General features: G+C 38.2%; 1 protein-coding gene across 1 annotated transcript; it reads right to left on the reverse strand.

The window, feature by feature from the left end:
• Positions 1–3,036: 3,036 nt before the first annotated feature.
• Positions 3,037–10,703, reverse strand: LOC311181072 (NXPE family member 1-like; the record flags this gene model as incomplete). Its single annotated transcript, XM_084249254.1, has 4 exons — positions 3,037–3,536; positions 4,194–4,406; positions 7,503–7,564; positions 10,297–10,703. 4 exons carry the CDS (start codon positions 10,701–10,703, stop codon positions 3,037–3,039), a joined length of 1,182 nt encoding a protein of 393 aa, XP_084105380.1.
• Positions 10,704–21,343: the final 10,640 nt, after the last annotated feature.

Genomic DNA, 21,343 nt, shown 5'->3' on the forward strand with positions numbered 1-21,343 from the left:
CTGTCTTGTCCTAGGCTTAGTCCCTACTTACAAGAATTTAAAATTTAATTGGGGACAGAAACTGACACAAAATAGGTTTAATTTTGTCACCAGCCTCAGGTTACAAAGTTATGGGTGAACTGAGGGAATATTAACTTTTTCCCTATTAGAATAACCTTCCCACCGAAAACACATCCCTGGGCAATTGAATGCTAGGTTCTCGGTCTGACCAGGGATAGACTGAATTCTCAGTGAAATGCTATTGACTAAATTGAGGAAACCTTTTCTTTCTAACCTTCATGGAACACTGACAATTGTACAAATGGTTTGCACAATTCATCCTAACATAAATGCCAGCAATATTTTATGAGTCATCCCATTTGTAAACAGGAGGTCACACTAGGGGGGGTCTGGGGCTGTTTCTTCGGGAACCCTCTTCTCTCTTCCTTCCCTCTAGGTGGCGCTCCTGGCCCTCGTCTGATGTCCTCGAATCTCCCTTAGGTTGAGATCTCACTTTCTCTGGGAAGCTTTCTCTGAAGGCTCAACTCTGGGGCAGCTGACTCTGTTTCTCCGCCAGGACCCTTTCACAGCACACATCCTGCAGGAGCTTGATACTTACCAGTATTCCTTCTTACACACCCTTCTTTGCAGACAGGACCTTATTTAGCATTGGGACCTTGTTTACACACCCCATCTCAATAGTTGAGTAAATAAGTACTGCTTGAATGTATGATTCTTGGAACAGAGCCTCCTTTTTCCTGACGGTTGCTCCAAGGGCTTCTTTCTTCGTTGGGACCTTTTAGGTTCTCAGCATATACTATATTGCAGGATCAAAAAGGAGGGGAATAGAAGACAAGGTAATTAGTAGCTGCATATAAATATTCTGGAAGACTCAGGCTACTTGATTCATAGATGATTTCTTCCTTCCCTATTTTGTAAACTAGGCTTCATGCCCCTCCCTCCTTACCCACAAAGTAGCAGGTGTAAAGAAATGTCAGCAGTTATTCTCACTGTAAACACAGAATTTTATCCGTGACCCCTTCCTAGATGAAGGGACTTATTCCTCTCCTCCCTGTCACTCATGTTTTATATTATTTCTTCCTCCTCTTGGTTTACAGATGATTTGCCCACTTGATTAGTTATTAATGTGCAGTGTTCTTTTTGTATGTATCCCATCTCTCATGCTTTGTTTGGATTTATAGAGATGCGGCTTCATTCGTTTGATAAATAGTAACCGGGTGCTACTATGTACCTCACCCCATGCTAGGAACTAGGGGTGAATATAAATGTTCCAAGGACAGTGCTGGGGTCATCCTGTGCTTTCTCATGGAAGGCATCTCTCTTAAGGAAGGAAGGAGGTGAACAGAAAACCCAGAGTTGGGGAGCAGGAACGGAAGGAAAAGGAGTGCTGGGCAGGGAAGGAGCTGGCACCAAAGTGGCATGCAGGACCACATATGGGTTCTGACACTGCCCTGGCAGATCCCCCAGCCACGCCACTGGGGCTTCTCTCCTGCAGCTCTCCTGCTGAGAGTTCTCTTCTCACATGAATGCCAGGAGGAGAGACAGACTGTGGATGAGAGTGATGCTGAACAATATCAGGGCAATTAGGGCCTGGAATCACAAGGTGTATAAGTACCTGGAAGCCTTGAACCTCCTGAGAGGCCAGCTGTACCCTGTTAGGATGCAGTGATGGAACCCACACATTCTACACTCTGGTATAAACCTTTAGGTTGGATGTATCAGCTGGTTGGTACCATCTTCACTGTGCTGCCCTCTCCCTTACAAAGTGTTGCATCAACACCTCTGAGAAGCTTTGAGACCAGGGGCAGGGGCAAACAGCTGTCTCGGGAACATCAACCTTGCTCCTCCAGGGTCTGCCGAGGCATAAAATCCTTAGGACTGGCTCAGTCCACCACCCGGGTAACAGTGGATTGCTGCTCTGCTTTATACCCAGATAGCCAAGGAAGCACATGGAGTATTCCAAGAAGAAAACTCCTACCTTTATTTTTTTAATACCTATATATCAATAATCACTTTATTATTTTTAATTATTTTTGTTTGTATTTATTATTTATTTTTATTATTTTATTATTTTGATTTTATTTATTTGTTTATTCTTTATTTTAACATTTATAATTTTTTAATTTTTTTCACAATATTTGCTTCCCCCCATGCCCTCAGATTGAGTCCCCATAGAATTTCCTTCCCCAAGGCACCCGTGCACCACACCACAGTCCCCTGGGCTCCTCCCTCCCTCCCTCTCATCCCTCTCCACCTTCTCCCCTGCAGGATGTCTCTGATTTATAATTGTCTGTTTTTGTTTTGTTGTGTTTTGTACTGTTATTTTTTTTTTACACTGATGTCTTATTTGGTTCCCCTATGTTCCTGCTAGAAGTGAAACCATCCGATATTTTTCTTTTTCCTTTTGGCTAATTTCACTGAGCATAATTCCTTCTAGCTCCATCCACGTTGCTGCGAATGGCATGAGTTTATCTTTTTTGATTGCTGAATATTATTCCATTGAGTATATATACCACATCTTCTTGATCCAGTCATCTATTTTGGGGCATTCAGGCTGATTCCAGGTTTTACCTATTGTAAATAGTGCTGCAATAAACATAGGGGTACAGGTGGTCTTTTGAATCACTGTCTTTGTGTCCTTTGGTAGATCCCTAGGATCTATGGTCATATGGTAGTTCCATTTTTAGTAGACTGAGGAACCTCCAGACAGCTTTCCATAGTGGGTGGACCCCAATGACTTCTGATTGAAACTATTCCAGACATTGCTCCTATACTTAACTGTCCTCTTTTATCTCCAAACCACCTTCATTTTGATATTTGTATGGGAAACTTGACTCTATCTCTGGTGAATCCTCTCAGCCTCCACACCTCTGGCCTGTACCCCAGTTCTTATATGCATAAATAAACAGATATTTTAAAAAATAAAATAAGTAAAACTTCTCTGACAATAAAAATGGAGCTACTTATGAATATTTCCCTGGAGATTTGGCATATTATGCTTTAGCAAATGTAGTTTAAGAACATATTAATCTGATTTTAAATCACAGGATCAGGCGGGTGGATAATTTTGCTGTCCCATGCAATGGTCATGTCCCAGGCATCAATGACTCCCACTTTGAGATCTTTTAAAATGTCCTTCATGGTAAGATATTGAATGTAACCCAGGGAATCTCCAAACCTCTCTGGCTCTACGTCCATCTCCCTTATATTTTCTGTCTTAATGATCACTTTAGTGGCTGGGCTTCTTAGAAACAATCGTTCAATCGCCTTTCGGATATTGATGACCCTTCGAATGAAAATTTCAATGGGGAAGGGTCTGAAGTGCTGGCCAATCGTGATGACAATGGCTGTATTTTCGTTTCCTGGTATCTGGTCAATTTCCTGAGGAATATAAGCCTCATCCTTCACAGAGTAGAGTTGAACAGTCACAAAAGGATAGCTGTGTTTTTTCCACTGAATCTGAATGTGTCTTTCTGCATCCAGAAGCAAATGTTTCTTAAATACTCCAGTTCCATGAAAATCAAAAAATTTTAGTGCTGATGAAAAAAAGAAACCTTTTAATGAGAAGGTCAGGATTAACATTTTTCATAAGAATACTCAATCATTGGAAATTCTCACCCATCTTTATTATTTTTGTGTGGTCTAGTCCTACCTCTAGGGTAGAGTGCCTGTTAATACGGTATGTGAAATAATCAATCAAAATGTACAGTAGTCATTGGAATATTTTTTTAAAGATTTACTTATAAATGCGTACAAGAACTGGGGTAGAGCCAGAGGTATGGAGGGTGAGAAGATTCACCAGAGACAGATTGGAGAGCAGAAGAGGCACGTTTACTGAAATACACTGCTGAGGGGAGCAGCAGGTGAGTCAGGAGAGGTCTGCTGCACTATGTGGGTCGCCTCCCTGGCCGGGGATCAAACTCGTGCTGCTGCAGTGGCTGTGGATAGCTGCATAGGTTGTGTCTTAACCCCTTGCACCACCAGGGAGGCCCAGGTATTGGAATTTATAAAGAGGAATTCATTGGAATTTCTTATGAAAAAGTAAATTCAATATATTGTAGATTAAAAGACTCAAATTGTGTAAAGTTAAATGAAGTAAGAATCAAAACAGTCAAAGTGACAGAATAGTGATGTCATTGAAATTATGTCAAATTCAGCCTGAATTTCTGAAAGAATATAAACTCATTACATACATTTAACAACATTGGGTAAGTACACGATCCACTGACGCAGAGTCGAGTCTCCCAGCAGGTAAATGAGTTTTCCTTTCAAGCAGTCAATTTTCTTTGCTGTATCAAACTGAGTCTGGTTGCAAAATGTTGTTACCCACTTTTCTTGTAAAGTATAACCAGCAGGGACAGGACTCTCCATTCCAACATGGCATTTTTCTTTTATCTTTTCACTTCCTGGCAATAGAGATACTTGTGGTGAGTTTAGTGGTTAAGTTAAAGATCCAGTCTTCTTTGTCCTGTCTTCCCTTGGTCTCTCTCTCTCACTCCTGTTTCCTGATCGCTACCCTTCCTAGTACTCTACTTTGATCCTCAACTTTGTTTTAGGTACTTCTGTTCTTTCTTTTGAGATATTTTGAGTCAATCTGAGTCCTCCTAGTGAATTTCTGCCAAATCTGGCCATCAGCTAAGTCTTGATGTTCCATCATTTCTCTGTTGCCCGACTGATTCCCTGGTGATGTAGGAATTTGCCTCTAACCTGAATACCAGTGGCCTATCCCTTGGTGTCCTTGCATCAAATCAGCTCTTTGTTCCATTAAAGAAGAAATAAGCTTCTTTTTCCAAAATTACAAAAAATTATATATATTTTCATTTTGTAAAAGAGGCCTAACAATATAATCTGTCAACAAAAAGAAGATGTGGTACATATACACAATGAAATATTACTCAGCAATCAAAAAAGATAAACTCATGCAATTTGCAGCAACATGGATGGCGCTGGAAGGGATCATGCTCAGCAAAATAAGCCAGAAAGAAAAAGAAAAATACCGGATGGTCTCACTCATAGCAGGAATCTAGAAAACCTAGATAAGAGACCAGGAAAAAGACTAATTGCAATAAAGGAAAAATCAAAATCAACAAGCAATTATAGACCAGAGACACACTACAGTGGGGGGTCGGGGGAGGAGAAGAGGGATTAGGGTCAGAAAAAGGGGGTGGGAACTGTATGGGGAATATAACCAAAATGAAAATGCATACATTATGCAAAAATGAACTATGATGTAAGAATTATATAAAATAAAATAATTTATTAAAAAATACAAAGAATATTAAATACCTAGGTTGAAGTGACATTGTTTTTAAATTTTTCTTTTAATCTTTTTTCTTTCCTACCTTCCTTCCTTCTCTTTCTTTATTTTTTCCATCAGTGTTCATTTTTATTTTTTTTAATTTAATTTTTTTTTTTAATAGAGGCATTTTTTAAAATTTATTTGTGTGTTTGTTTGTTTGTTTGTTTATACAAGCACTGGGTACAGTCAGAAGCACGGGAGGATGAGAGAATTCACCAGGCCAGAGCGGGGAGCAGAGCAGGCAGAAGGACCGAAGTACACTGCTGAGGGGAGCAGCAGGCAAGATAAGAGAGGTCTGTTGCGCCATATGGGACCCTCGCCAGCCGGCCGGGATCAAACCTGCGCTGTAGAGGCTTCGGACAGCTTCACAGCGCAGCATTCAACCACCTGGGCCACCAGGGGAGGCCCTCTTTTCCTTGTTTCTTAAGATGTAAAGTTAAGTTTTTTATGTTTTTTTTTTTTTTTTTTTACTTCTTAAGGTAAGAATTTATTGTTATGAAGTTTCCTTGTAGAATTGCTTTTGCAGCATTCCATAAACTTCAGTATGTAGTGTTTCCACTTTTGTTTGTGTCAAAGTAATTTCTGATTTATGTTTTGATTTGTTCTTTGATCCACTGACTATTCACTAGCATGCTATTTAATCTCCAAGTATTTGTGTCTTTTAGTTTTGATAATAATTTTCAGTTTTCTGTCACTTTCATTGGGAAAAGTGTAAACTTGCTGAATATTCATTTTTCTCCATTTTCTCATAATGCCTAATATCTAATAGCACCTCAATAAACATTTGCTGAATGAATAAATATTAGAAACTAGGTCATCACTTCAAGTAAATGTCATAATAAGTGTTGGTAAAATCAGGCTTATAGAAATCAATTTTAATGTTCAGATCTTGTAAATGTTACTCTTTCATAAGGAACTTTTTGTCTGCTACTAAAGAGCATTTAGCAAAATGGAAACTTCATCAAAACTGTTAAGTGCATTAACTAAATATTAGAAGGCTATGAAAACAGGGAGTTAAGATTCCTAAACCAAAGTTGTTTCTACTTTAATGTTGTGGGTATCCATAAAAGACATTTTTTGTGCCTTGGACATAATCACTGACTTTGAATTTGCACTCCCAGGTTTAAATATAAGTGTTTTCCACTACTGTCCTCTTTTTGTTCTGGCTGTTGAAGATGCTTCTTGATGCTGTTAGAATTGTCACTGGGGCTATAATAGCTGGGGTGGGAATGAAATGCCCAAGGACCCAATACAGTTCTAGTAGGTGTCTCTGATATCACTTATCTTGGATTTCAAAGAGAGAGATAAATTCAAGAAAACTATTTCAAACTCTGTTTATAACATCTTTCATGTCAATATATATAGAATATATATACTATATATCGTATATAATATGTATTATATATAGTATATATAGTATATAAGATATATAGTATATATAGTATATATCGTATATATAGATATATAGATATACGATATATAGTATATATAGATATATACTATATATACAATATATACTATATAGATATATCGTATATATAGTATATAATATATAATATATAGTATATAATATATAATACTATATAATATATATGATACTACTATATGTAATATATATATAGTATATAAAATATATAATAGTATATATTATATATAGTATATATAGTATATATTTATAAAGGAACATGTTGGTATCCCATATTCTTATTTTTCTGCTATGGCTTACCTAGACAATTCTATGCTTAGTAAGGCAGTAAGTTAGATTGTCCTATTTTCATATAAATTTCTAAAATATTCTGGTATGGATCTTTTGGTTGTTTTAAAAATAAGTTTGAGCTTGAGTTTTGCATTCAAAAGAAGAATCCCTAAATAATTCTGTGAGTAATTAAAGCTGTTGAATTCTAGGTTCACCCAGGGGATTTGCAGATAGAGTAAATAACATAGATACTTGAGCCTAAACACCCTCTCCCTAGATTCAGAAATAGAGCTAGGCCTGTCTGGATAGCTAGATGCTTAGACCTGTCAAGAGGCTTTTGCTTGAGTGATCAGAAGGTTTTCACAGATGGAGCACATCTACTAGGAACTGTACTCCTGGAAAATGATGATTGCTAGGATAATACTGATATATTCCTCTGATAAGACATTTCTTAAAATTTCCAAGCCAGGCATCAAACACCACCTACCATAGGATAGAGCTACTTACTGTTACATTGAGAGACATCAATGTGTTTAAGATGTTTCATTATTTCAACTCCCACGTTGGACCTTCAAAAAAGAAGGCAATAAATTAATTTGATGTTTGTCCCTACAATATGGATAATAGGATACTTTTTTTTACAACTGAATATTTGATTGTTGTAAATTTTGTTTATGAAGGGTACTGTATATAAATGAAGATTCTGGAAGACTATCTGTTCTCCAAATGTATTTCCAGTCCAAGGAAGTTCTCCTCACATACCACACACAACCAGTGTGGTCTGGAATTTTAGATTGAAAGTATTTATAACTTGCAAGTTCTCATCTCTTGCTGCTTCTACATCATTTATTCAAGTTCATGTATTTGTCTTGGATGCTGTGAGACTTGAATTGATCACGCTGGCAACAGTACTTCTAGAATAGCCTTTCTATCTGCAAATGCAACAGCATTAATTTTTAATACCATCTCCTCTTCCATTATCTAAGGAGTTATGTCTCCTTAGCATGGCAGAAAGACCTCTTATGACAAAATTCCTAATAATTTATCCATGAATCCTGCAATGTTTACCTTCAGTTTCCACTAGAAAGTTGCTTTCCGATGATTATTAGTTTTATGCAGGAAAACAGTGCAATTGCTTGATCCACTGCTGTCTCACTAAATCTGTCAAGTGGCCAACAGTAAGTAGTGTTCGACCATGACATTTTTTCCTCTAGTTGAGAAAAGACTAGACACTCATCTTCCTTTTCACTTGCCCTTCATTCAATCCTGCTAATCCCATGCCAGGCAGAAGGACAGGGGACCCAGGGGCCAGGTAAACAGATATACTTGGTATCCCATTCTTTGATATGTTGAATCTTCAATTTCAGTCCAAAGAAGGAAAGGGATTAGCACATGTTCATCCTTTCTGGGATTAGGTATAGAGATGGTTAGCAGGTGGGAAGCGATTTGTTGACCTACGCTATCAGAAATCAGAAGGGGAAAATACCAAAACCCAACTGTGCTTTTACCTCTTTCTGTAGGAATTCACAGACTACGGATCAGGAGACAAAAACTTGATTGACTTAGTAAGAATCTGGAATACATATTATTTTCCCATATTGGTATTGACTATTTTTCTTAGCATATATTTTTTAAGAGAGTAAGGGGGAGACACTGTAAGCTTGACTTTGGAAACTGCTAGCAAAGAGATTGTTGAGAACCTAGCATTCTACTTTGTTACCAAACTTAAGAAAATCGAATCCTCAAGGAAAAAATGGATACTAGTAGAATGGAATGGGGACAGATAATGGACAGAGCCCCCAAGACTATAGAAAATTAGCAAATGAGCAAAGGTATCTAGAACTGATAGATGGATTCAGGACTTTTCCAGCAGGTTCTAGGAGTTGTGGTGACATACAGTCACTCTTTGAAAATTCTCCAAGTGCCTCATTAGAGGCTACCACAGTTCATTTTAAGCCATAAAGTATTTTCTACCTTAGTGGAGAACTGGGAGACCAAGACATGAGGAGCAGTTTGGGAGCAAGGCGAGAAAGGCAATGTTGATACAGCCATGACAATGGGATAAATATGCACACACATTAGTATGTGGAGCTTCTAAGAGTCACTGAATCACTCTCTGGGAAATAGGAAGGACTCCTCCAACCTGAGCAGTATGCACTAAGGAGTGTCTGATCTTGAGGTCAAATGGCTATGACCAAAGGAATTGGCTTTTTGGAACAACCTCTCAGGCAACAGATTAGGTAATGGATTAGAGAAGGCGATTAGCAGGTGGGAGTCTCTTACAGGTAATCTAGATGAGATGATGATGATGTCAGCTCACATAACAACACTATCTATACAGAATAATGGTAGCGCCATAAGCAATATTTAAAAGACAGGATGTACAGTGTATGAATATGGTGTAGAAATATGGTATGGATGTTTTGCACACTTCTCAAGGAATCTTTTTTTTTTTTTTTTGGTGTAACACAGCATGATACTTTCCCATAGAATGCATCTTATTATAATAGCTAAGATATTAAACAACCTACATGCCCAGAAACAAATGACTTGATCAAGAAGATGTGGTATATACACACAATAGAATACTACTCAGCAATCAAAAAAGATAAACTCATGCCATTTGCAGCAACATGAATGGAGCTGGAGGGGATTATGCTTAGTGAGATAAGTCAGAAGGAAAAAGAAAAATATCAGATGGTTTCATTTATAGGAGGAATATAGGGAAACCAAGAAAAGGGTCAGGCAAAAAAGGACAAAACTAGCAAGCAAAAGATAAATCAGAGACATTCAGTAGGGGATGTTTAGTGAGAGGGATTAAAACAGGGATGGGAGGAGCACAAGGGACTACGGTGATGGTTAATGAGTGACTTGGTGTTGGGAATTTTGTGCAGCTACATCTGAGATGAGAAAGCAAACTGTACAAAATTAAACAATGATGTAAAATAAATATAAAGAAATAATAGAAAAAAATCAATACTGATATTGGGGTCCCCTGCAAAAAAAGAATACATTTTATAAAACCTAGATGTGTAGTAAAGAAAATGACATGGCTGGGTCTAAGAATAGGGAGGTACAGGCACATATTTTAGAGTTCTACCTTGTGTAGACCTCTTAGATGAACATTCCGGTAAAAAGTCCACCATGGCAGTGGGAGACATGAATGGGGGCGCATGGAGACACCACACACCTGACCAGACCTTGGGTAGAAGAGGCATCTGAAGGGTCTTCTCAATAGTAATCGAGATGGACACTATAGTTCATGGGGCGCCCTTCTCAGTGCATATAACCGGAAGCTTACCCGTGAAAAAGCGTTTTTTCTTTGTCAGTAAGATAAGAAAGGTCTCGATTCTTGGTGGTCATATGAGTAAGAGCTTCACAAGGAAAATATGGAGGTTTCATACAGTAAAAGGCTTTTTCATCTTGAGTATCCAGGTACGTGCAGAGCTCAGCGCTTGAGTTTAGAGTGAAGCCACATTCACTGAAGACATGGGTGGTGCCATTAAAAAATTTACCATTGAAAATAATCTTGTCATAGCCTTGGTTTCTTGCCCTCCAGAGAGCTGACACCCCTTCGCTGGGGTGGATGAGCAGGAGAGACAGGGAGACCCGACCCTCCCAGAACAGGGTGAAGCTGACCAGGTAGGTGCCGTTGTTGAAATCTGTCACCTTTCCCGAGGCGCCGGCCTTGAGGGCGGGAGAGGACATGCGGGCCCTCAGGAAGTCCCCACCATAGTCTTTCCTGCGCCCCAGGTGGTCCCTCGCCTCCAGCAGGACGTCCAGGCGATCACTCCTGCAGTACGAGTCTCGGGGGTTGAGGATGGTGACTGTGCTGTGTGCGGCGCTGGTGGTAGCATTCAGGTGGGTGAAGGGTCTGGGTGGCATCAGCCGGTCTAGTTTCTCCAGGATCCCCTTTATTCTCAGCTCAGTCTCTGTCGGTGACTTCGGAGTGCTCAGTGGTAGGGTTGGGCATGAGGGATGAGCGGAGATGCCCAAGTTCAGAGCCCAGGAAACCTGAAATGACAAGCAGTGGGAGGTACGATCAAATGAACCTGTCAAGTCAATTTTATTTTTTGAGTTTGGATATTTATTTACTTATTATCATTGCCAGTATTATTTAAACTCAGCCAATTTATTTAAACATTTATCCTTTAGCCTCAATATTTTACAGAATGCCAGAATAGTTATTGATAAATATATTGAATTCAAAAATATGGAATTGAGATATAATACTTGAGTAATAAATTGATTCTGGTACATTTACTTTTCCTTTTTTAATATATTTGATATTCAGGTATCACTAATTTCTGCTATGTGTCTATGTGTGTCTTTTTCTCATGCTTTTAGTCTCTTCTGCCCCAATGTGTCTTTTTCTTATGCTTTTAGTCTCTATGTATCTTTTCTATGTGTCTTTTTCTTATGCTTTTAGTCTTTTCTGCCCCAAATGTATTGTACTTCAAGCTGCCATTATTTATCTCCTGGAGTACAGTAGTCATTTCAAGGATGAAGACTGTCTTTAGATCTGCTTATTTTCCAATTAATTTTCTTCCTTGTAACCAATTTCAGTCCTTCTGAAGCAAATTTCTATTCCTGTCTCTTCCCTTGCTAAGCTTCTTCCATTGCTTCCCTTCCATATGTCTTAAGGTTAAGTCCCTACTTGATAGGCTTCAAGTTTTGTCCTTTATTTTACTCTCTTGTTCCTGCTGCTCCTTCTCTTGCACTCTGTTTTAGACGAACTCTTTTCATCTTCAAGAGTTGAACTTCCTTTCTTTCAGCTCTTGCTGTTTAAGAAAATGTCGTTCTCATCCTGGATTTTTTTTTTAATTTAATTTTATATTTTTTTACATTATTTTTAATTTTTGCAACATCTATGCATTTGCATCTTGGTTATAGTCCACATAAAATTCCCATCCCCCTTGTTTTTATACTATTTCCTTCATCCTAGGTTGTTTTTAAACTACACATTTTCCCCCAGTGCCCTAAACTTAACTTCTAACTTAGAAATCACAACTTTAGAGTTTCCTTCCTATACTTTCAACACTAGACCTACAATATAGACTTTTTTGAATCTCTTTTTAGTGTATTTTTAAAATATCTGAGTTAAAAACTATAAAAATCTTAATTATTAATTTTCCTTGAAAGTAATTTTAAAGTTCTGGATAATTAATTCACAAATGATTAATATTTATGCATCCATCACATTTATTAAGCAGTATATTTACAAAATAGAAACTATAGGACCTTTCTTAACTATTTAACTATAGGACCTTTCTTAACTATTAAGTAAAGAAAGATATCACATGTCTAAGACATAACTAGTGGTCCAAAATAGTGAGTTTATGAGAGACCTTAATAGCTCAGTCAGTGCAGTGGCTCTTGAAGATACATAATGAACACTGACTTCCTATAATAGAGAATACATCTTCTTTTTTAAGAAATATATGAAAGTTGTACAAATGTTTATATTTTAGAACTAAAACCTTAATAACTACTCATAGAAATAACAATAAAAACACCATGGTTTTATTTTAATGCAGATATTTAAGGAAATTCATAAACTCTGGAATTTCATTACGACTAAACCCCCACTCCGAAAAATACTACAGGGAGTCCTAAAGCCAGAACCCACAGAGGGATGAATAACAACGAAAGAAGGCCAAAAAAAAGTTATTAAAAGAATAAAAAAATAAAGCCAGACGTAAGACAAACACAATGGCAAATACAGATGCTAACATATCAATATTAACTCTAAATGTAAATGGACTAAACTCTTCAATAAAAAGACACAGAGTCACAGGCTGTATTAAGAAACAAAACCCAACCTTTTGCTGTCTCCAGGAAACACATTTAGCTACAAAAGATAAAAATAGACTCAAAGTTAAAGGATGGAAAACAATCCTACAAGCAAATGGACCAAAAAAGAAAGCAGGAACAGCTATACTTATATCAGATAAAACAGATTTCAAACTCAAAAAGGTAAAAAGAGACCCCAATGGTCACTACATTATGATCAAGGGGACAATATTTCAAGAAGAAATAACACTCATTAACATATACTCACCAAATGAAGGAGCACCAAAATATATCAGACTACTGTTATCATCTTTGAAAACAGACATCAGAGAAAACACATATGTAGTAGGAGACTTCAGCACACCACTATCAACAATGGATAGGTCAACGAGACAAAAAAATAAGTAAAGACACCAAAGCTCTAAATAAGGATCTAGAGCACTTGGGCTTAACAGACATCTACAGAACACTAAACCCCAAAAAAATCTGAGTATACATTTTTCTCAAGCACACACGGATCATTCTCCAGGATCGATCACATACTGGGACATAAGACAAACATCAACAGATACACCAAGATTGAAATCATACCAACCATCTTCTCTGACCATGAAGGCATCAAACTAGAAATAAACCATAAAAAGAAGGCAAGGCACTCTCCTACCTCATGGAGATTGAAACCCACAGTACTGGAAGACCACTGGACTAATGAGGAGATCAAAGAAGAAATAAAAAAATTCTTTGAGTTGAATGACAAGGAGGACACCAATTTCCTAAATGTATGGGATGCAGCAAAAGCAGTAATAAGAGGAAATATATAGCAATAGAGGCTCACATCAAGAAACAAGAAAGAACTCAGACAACCAAATCTCAAAGCTCAAAGAACTAGAAAAAGAACAACAAAAAAACCCCCTAAAACCAGTAGAAGAAAAGAAATAATAAAAACCAAAGCAAAAATAAATGAAATCGAAACTAAAAAAACAATCCAAAAGATCAATGAAACCAAAAGCGGTTCTTTGGAAATTCATTTAAAACCTCAAAACACTGTTCCACCTGAAGTTTGAAAAAAATAGTTTCTAAATAAATCTTTAGTCAAAGAAACATTCAAAATGAAATGATAGGGTTAACACATGAAAATGACATGGTTAACACATGCCAGAATGTATGAGATACAGCTTACACAAATATTATATGGAAATTTATAGCATTAAACATATTTAGCATTGTGTGTGTGCATATATATATGTTCAGTAGTCCCCCATCATGCAGTTTTACTTATGTGGTTTCAGTTTCTTATGATCCAGCACACTCTGAAAATTCTGCATACCGTAAGATGTTTTGAGAGATTTAGATCACATTTGGGTAACTTTTAACTTCCCCATATTCCTCACAGTGTATTGTTACAGTGTTGGATTTTATTACTTTGTGGTATTCCATGTTTAATCTGTAAAATTCATAAGTTACACTTTGTTACAGGTATGTATAGGATAAAACAGCACCTGTATGGTTTGGTACTGGCCACAGTTTCAGGCATCCCTGGAGATACTGGAACATATTCCTATGTGTGTGTTTGTGCATGCATGCATGTGTGTGCGTGCATGTGTGTGTATAGGAAAAATGAATTCAACAGAACTAAAAATTAAAAAAAAATAAATCAAAAGCAAGAGTAGGTAATTGATAGAAAAGTAAAAGCAAAATCAATGTATTCAAAATAGAGAAATAGAATAAATATAAAACTCTTGTAAAAAATTAACAAAACAGGTAATTACCAGCTAACTAAGTAATACAAAAGGAAGAAAACAAAATATGGAAAATTTAAAAAAAAAACTTATGAGGAAAGCACTAAAGAGGGACATTTAAAAAATTATAAAAAAATACCTTTGCAGTTTTCAGCAAATACATAGGAAACTCTAAGGTAAAATAGATAATTGAGGTAAGACAATCTGCAAATTTGACTTCAGTAGAGGTAGTGTAATAGATAAATTCATCATGTAAAAAGTGGAGAAGGAGAAAGGGTTAAAGGGATCTAGGACACAGTGGTGAGGGAAAAAGTGAAATTATAGATGAAAAAGCAAAATGAAAACTGTTTTACAAGGTCAGGCCATATATATACTGGGATTTAGTGGTGAGAAAGTTAGTGGTGCCTTTACCAGGGTCATGGCAGAGGTGTTGGGGTGGTGCATTAGAGATGGAATCCTGATGAGAATGGGTTGAGGATGAATGAAATGTAGAAAATGGAAATAGTGTGTCCACAATCCATCTGAGAAAACAAAGTGAAGAAGGGGAGAAGAAACAGCCGAGTTGGAGTGACAAGGAGGGAAAGCAGGAAGGATGGAGAATTAGGGACTGACTTGAGACAGGCCACTCAAAGCTGGAAGTGTCAAGTCAAAATGGACAAAACTCTTCCAAAATGGAAAAAACCTCTACCTTTCTGGATTTTTGATAAGTTATAATAACAATCGATGAACCTATTAAGATCAGCAGCATCAGCACTCTTTGCAACATCACCTTTGAGCACATGACGAGTGTCCTAGGAGAGAAGACAAGAGAGGGGATTGCATCAGAGGAAAATGTCCTCATGTTCTGTTCTTATCTTGTAATTCACCTCTGAGTTTTTTTTTTTTGGTCCAAGTTTTTTTTTGTTGTTGTTTATTTAAAATTTATTAATTTATATGTTTTTTTTACATCATTGTTCATTTTTATTTTTATTTATTTTTTTAAAGATTTATTTATTTGTACAAGAACTGGGGTACAGGCCAGGTGCTGGAGGGTGAGAGGATTCACCAGAGCCAGAGTGGGGAACAGAACAGGCAGACTGATGAAATACACTGCTGAGGGGAGCAGCAGGCAAGACAGGAGAGGTCTGTCGCGCCATGTGGGACCCTCCCTGGCCGGCCAGGATCGAACCTGCGCTGCAGAGGCTGTGGACAGCTTCACAGCGCTGTGCTCAACAGCCCAGGCCACCAGGGGAGGCCCCATTGTTCATTTTTAAACAATATTTGCTCCCCCACCCACCCAGAGAGTAGTAGTCCCCATAGAGTTTCCTTCACCAATGCACCCATGAGCCATCACCTCAGTATCCTGTGCTCCTCCCTCCCTCCCTCCCTCTGATCCCTGTCCTTCCTCTTCCCCTGCAGGATGTCTCTGATTATAATTGTCTGTTTTTGTTTTGTTGTGTATTGTATTGTTATTTTTTTCCCTTGATGTCTTATTTGGTTCCCCTATATTCCTCCTATAAGTGAAACCATCTCATATTTTTCTTTTTCCTTCTGGCTTATTTCACTGAGCATAATCTCTTCTTGCTCCATCCACGTTGCTATGAATAGCATGAGTTTATCATTTTTGATCACTGAGTAGTATTCCATTGTGTATACATCTTCTTGATCCATCTATTTTTGGGCATTTGTCACCTCTGAGATTTTGGTCCTCCATTGTGAGCCACTTACTTCTTCCCTCTCATAACCAACAACTGATACTACTCATCTAAATTTTGCTACTCATGTAAGTTTTAATGAGGAGTAATGACTCTTCTTTCCCTGACTCTGCAGTGGGAGGCGAATGCCCCCGGATGTTCTGTCCCTAACTCAGTATTTGCTCAGATATAGCATGTACCACAATTATGAGAAGCACAAAAAATATTTCACCAATCTCTCTGTTGGAGGAGGTAGTTGATGAACCAAAGGAATATGATGGTTATTAAAAAAAAAAATCTATAGTGCCCATCAAGAAAATTGGTCGCATTAACTAGGTGGGGAGGTGGGACAGGTAACTTTGACTTTGCTGGTTACCAAGCATGACATTTTGAAGTGGAAATTCCTTCAAGACTGAATTACTCTGTATAGCAAAGAAGAGATGATCGAACATGGCTAAATGAGTTGGAGCAAAAGGAAAGAGAAGGAGGTGGGAGGAGACGGGAAGGGGAGAGAAAGTGAGGGGGGCAGAATCAGCTCTTCCCCAATGTCCATGTTAGGATGGTCATAGAGAAGAGAAATCAGATTCCATGCTTTTTCTGGGGAACACGATGCAAACCTCTCCCCTCTATGTCTTACTTCAGTTTTGGTGGACTCTACATTAGAGAAAAGCTTAGGTGTAATGAAGTCATTTACAGGATCCAAAGAGATGCTCTGTTTGAATCTGGTTGGTGCAGAGCAGAAACACTGGCTGCACATGCAAAGCAGAAACTAGATGACAGAGGGACAGCTTGTATCTTAGGGTTCTATCTAAGGTCACCCTAAGGGCAGTCTGCAATGACAATGTAGGACACAATCACAACTTCTGGTAAGTCACCCCTCAGCAATGCACTATGACTGACTAACTGGAGCATGCTGTTGAGTTCTGAGACCAGATTGTTTCATGGGAACAAAAAAATAATGAATGTAGGAGAGAGGAAAAATTCACAGCTCTAATCTTGGTCACACACAGCTTTGCAAGGATTTGTTTCCTCTCTGAATGACAAAGACCTTCAGTTACTAAAGAGCTGCAGTAAAGGCCCTCACCTTCTATCCAGTGCCTAGCATAGGGCCCAACAAACCATGTATTGAATGAGTAATTTAAAACCAAACCCTGCTTTTCCAATCAACTTCAACTACCACTCCCTGAAACTTCACCCTTTCTCACAATGTGCAAAGAGCATGTTGAACAGGGAAACATAAAATCAGAGTCCAAGAGTTACTTTGAGACTCTCCGCCACAACCACTGCAGAGCTTGACCCAGGTCTTCTCTTAAGAGAATTTCATAGACTGATTCTTGTTTCCTCACCTAGGAAGTAGTGGCAATACATGAGTTTCAAGAGTATTTATGAAAAAGTTATGATTATTATTAACATATTAGATTGTCAATTTCCTTTCTATAAATCTTCAAATTTATTCTGTTTATTTACTCAAAAAAAATCTGGAGTACTTACCTAACATGTCAGGTAACATGGAATGTGCTAGAGAGAAGGAGAAAAAAGACATAGACATTGATGTAGTGTTAGAAGACAACAGTGGACACAAGCAGTTCTTACTGGTCTCTCAGTCTTTGCCTGAAGTTCTCATCCCCTCTTCCCTCACTGCTGCTGGGACCCCTACACCCAACCATGCTTGCTGGTAAACTTGGAAAATTCCTATTCATCCTTTGAACTTTAGCTTGAACATGTATTGTGATTTCCTCGATAGTTTTGGTCAACATAACTATGTTGACTAGGGGTCCAACTAGTTATGTGAACTATTGTGTTCACATAACTATTACATTTATCTTTGCTCTTGAAGGGTGCCAGACTATGTCACCCCTAAATATGCCTTTCTGGCATAAGGATTATCTTGAGCTGATTATTCTGAGACATTTCAGATACAAGGCAAGTTCTGAAAATAGAATAAAAATTATTCTTTGGTGAGGAAATTGCTTTAGGAATGGGTCTTTTAGCCAGGAAGAGGGTTGTAACCGGAGATCACATTTTATCTGAGAGACTCACCGGCAAGATTGGGCAAGTGCATCCTGTGAATCACATGCCCTGGCCTTTGAAGACCCAGATTCTCCTCCCTTTATTTACCTCAGGTTGCTTCAGTTGCCTTGCTGTCTTTTGAATCTCATAACTTTGTTTCTCCTTATATATGTAATTACAATTTTGTTTTTTCCCTATTAATCTGTCTTTTCTAATTATGGGCTTGGAGGCTCAATTATGTAACATAAGGAAAGAACACAAGTGTTCCAGAACAGATGAATGGATCAAGAAGATGTGGTATGTATATACAATGGAATACTACTTAGCCATCAAAAAGGATAAACTCATGCCATTTTTGGCAACATGGATGGAGTTCTATGCTAAATGGGGTTATGCTAAATAAAGTAAGTGAGAAGAAAAATGATAAATATTGGTTAGGTCACTTACATGTGGAATATAGAGGAGCTGAGCAAAAGGTCAGGAAATAGACAAACCATTCAAGCTTACCAATCTGAGTCATATAGTGTAGGTGGGAGAGGGGTCCAAATGCGGGATGGAAGAGCACAAGGGACCGTGGTGATGGATCGCAGGTGCTATGGTGGTGGGAAAACTGTGGGGATTACATCTGAGGGGAGAAAATCAAATACCATGTAAAAATGAACAATGATATAAGAAAATAAGTTTAATAAAAAATTTTGAGTTAATAGGAGACAACTTCAAGGAAAATGCTTAAGGCAACTGCTTTAAATGTAAAAAACAGAAATTGAGGTTAAAAACACAACATTAAATAATTAAAAAAATAATTTAGAAGACAGGAGGGAAATTATTACCTTTCCTTCCCTGTAGTTTGGTGATCACCGAGACACCCTGTTTGCTGGGATCCAGCAGTTGTGATCCTGGAAATTTGACAGAAGATGTAGGAAGATAAGAATTCTCACCAAGTTCAGCTCTCTTGGATCTGTCTCTCATGCCTACTAGAGAGGATGGTAAAATTTCACATAGTTCCTTCTTTTCCAAATTTAATCAGAAGGAGGAAAAGATTTGTAAGATTTAGTTTTTTAGACAATGACTCTGATTAAAACTGGACATTGGGGTAACTGTTGTTTTCTGATCCTTTCTCTTCCAGGAGCAGCTATTGTGTCCTGTTTGTCTCTTGTATTTCTGGATACTTGCTTTTCCTTCCAACCTTCCAGGACATGCAGGTTGTCATCTCTGTGTGGGGGTGCTTTAACTATCGGGAGGGGGCTCTGAAAAAATGTCTAGACAGAGATATAGGTTCTACCTCATTTGTGGTACTATGTCACCAGCTTGGAATGAAGTATATTTGTATGCTTTTCTCCTGTTAAACTGTAATTGCCAGTGTAAGTTTCAGACCCAATCCCAGGTGAGGGGTTAGACCTTGACAGGAAGAGAGGAACTGGGGCCTCAGAGACGTAACAGGAAGAAAAAGTTAATAACAAGAAAAAAGCTCAAAATACTATCACCAGTTAATCTATGTTAGGAGATTGACTAATCAAGAAACTGAGACCACCATAGCTCATTCACTAGGAGCATAATTATAAAAACCCAATGCTGTTTTCATCCAGTGGCTGCCCTTTTTGGGACCCCTCCCAGGCAGGGAGCTATTCTGCTTCTTGTCTGCCCTTGCTTAAATGTTCTCAGGCCTGTTTGCTGCTAGCAGAAGCTCACCTATTTCTTCTTCTTCTTTTTTTTTTTATACAGTATTTGCATTTTTTGTTTTTGTTTTTATTTTTTAAATATATTTTTACATCATTTTTCAGTTTTATGCAATGTATGCATTTTCATCTTAGTTGTAGTTACCGTAAAATTCCCACCACCCATTCACACATGATCCTACTCCCTTCTCCCCACCTGCAGAATGTCTCTGGTTTATAGTTGCCTGTTGATTTGGATTTTTAGTTCATTGTAATTAGTTTGTTTAACCTTTGCAACTTTGCTCCCAGGAGCTGCCCTGTTTCCTTAATACAATTCTTTTGCTTTGCTCACTGTTGAGTCGTTCGGTGGTTCAATTTGTTGTTCCTCTGGATCTCGTTCCCAGTACTTCATGTGTCACAGGGATTGAAAGAATGTTCCAGGAAGTTTTGCTCCCTGACACCGAAAAAACAGTATTTGTGTTTTTCTGTCTCCAGTGTGCTTGGGGGTGGCCATGGGACCGAGTCTCTGCCATTCACTCAGATAGTGTGTGCCCTTATCCTGACCTTTCCCTTCAGGACACAGTATGATTCCTTCCTCTTCTTTTTTCCTTCCTACTTGATGCCGAGGAGGTGGGGCCATGGTCTAGCTTTGCCCAGGGAGGTGATGATATCCTAGCATAGGGGCTAGCTTTGTAAAGCTCTTTGTAACTCGGGTCCTTTGCTAGTGTGAAGAGGCCCTTATCTCTTTTTTTTCCATTTATTTTTGCATAGAAGAACTGGGGTATAGACCAGAGTGGCATGGGGTGAGAGGATTCGCCAGAGACAGTTAGAGACCAGAATAGCAGATTTACTGAAATACCCTGCTAAGGGGAGTAACGGGCAAGACAGGAGAGGTCTGCTACACCATATGTGGGTTAGCTCCCTGCCTGGGGATTGAACTCATGCTGTAGCAGTGATAGCAGTGAGACTTAACCCCTAGGCTATGAGGGAGGCCCTTGAACCTCTTCTCCAGAAAACATTTAAAAGATTATATATATACATATATATATATAAACATCATCCTTCATTTTTGTACAATGCATGATTTCCTGTGAAATTCCCACCACAAATTCACCCGTGCACTATCACCATAGTCCCTTATATTAATAGTATATGGAATTATTATAAAATGCAATTATCTCAGTATAATTATCAAATATCAAATTTTAAATAACCTAACTTGTTATATAGTTGCATAGCATTTTTATTTTTGTTAGTACACTAAGGAACAGGATTTAGCAGGCAGGTATAATTTTTTTTTTTAAAGAGGCATGTATTTTTATTTATTTATTTATTTATTTGTTTGTTTGTTCGTTTGTTTGTTTGTACATGCACTAGGTACAGTCAGAAGCACAGGAGGGTGAGAGAATTCACCAGAGCCAGAGCGGGGAGCAGAGCAGGCAGAAGGACCAAAGTACACTGCTGAGGGGAGCAGTGGG

This window comes from Talpa europaea (genome assembly GCF_964194135.1).
Source record: "Talpa europaea genome assembly, chromosome: 12".
NCBI classification, from domain to species: Eukaryota; Metazoa; Chordata; class Mammalia; order Eulipotyphla; family Talpidae; genus Talpa; species Talpa europaea.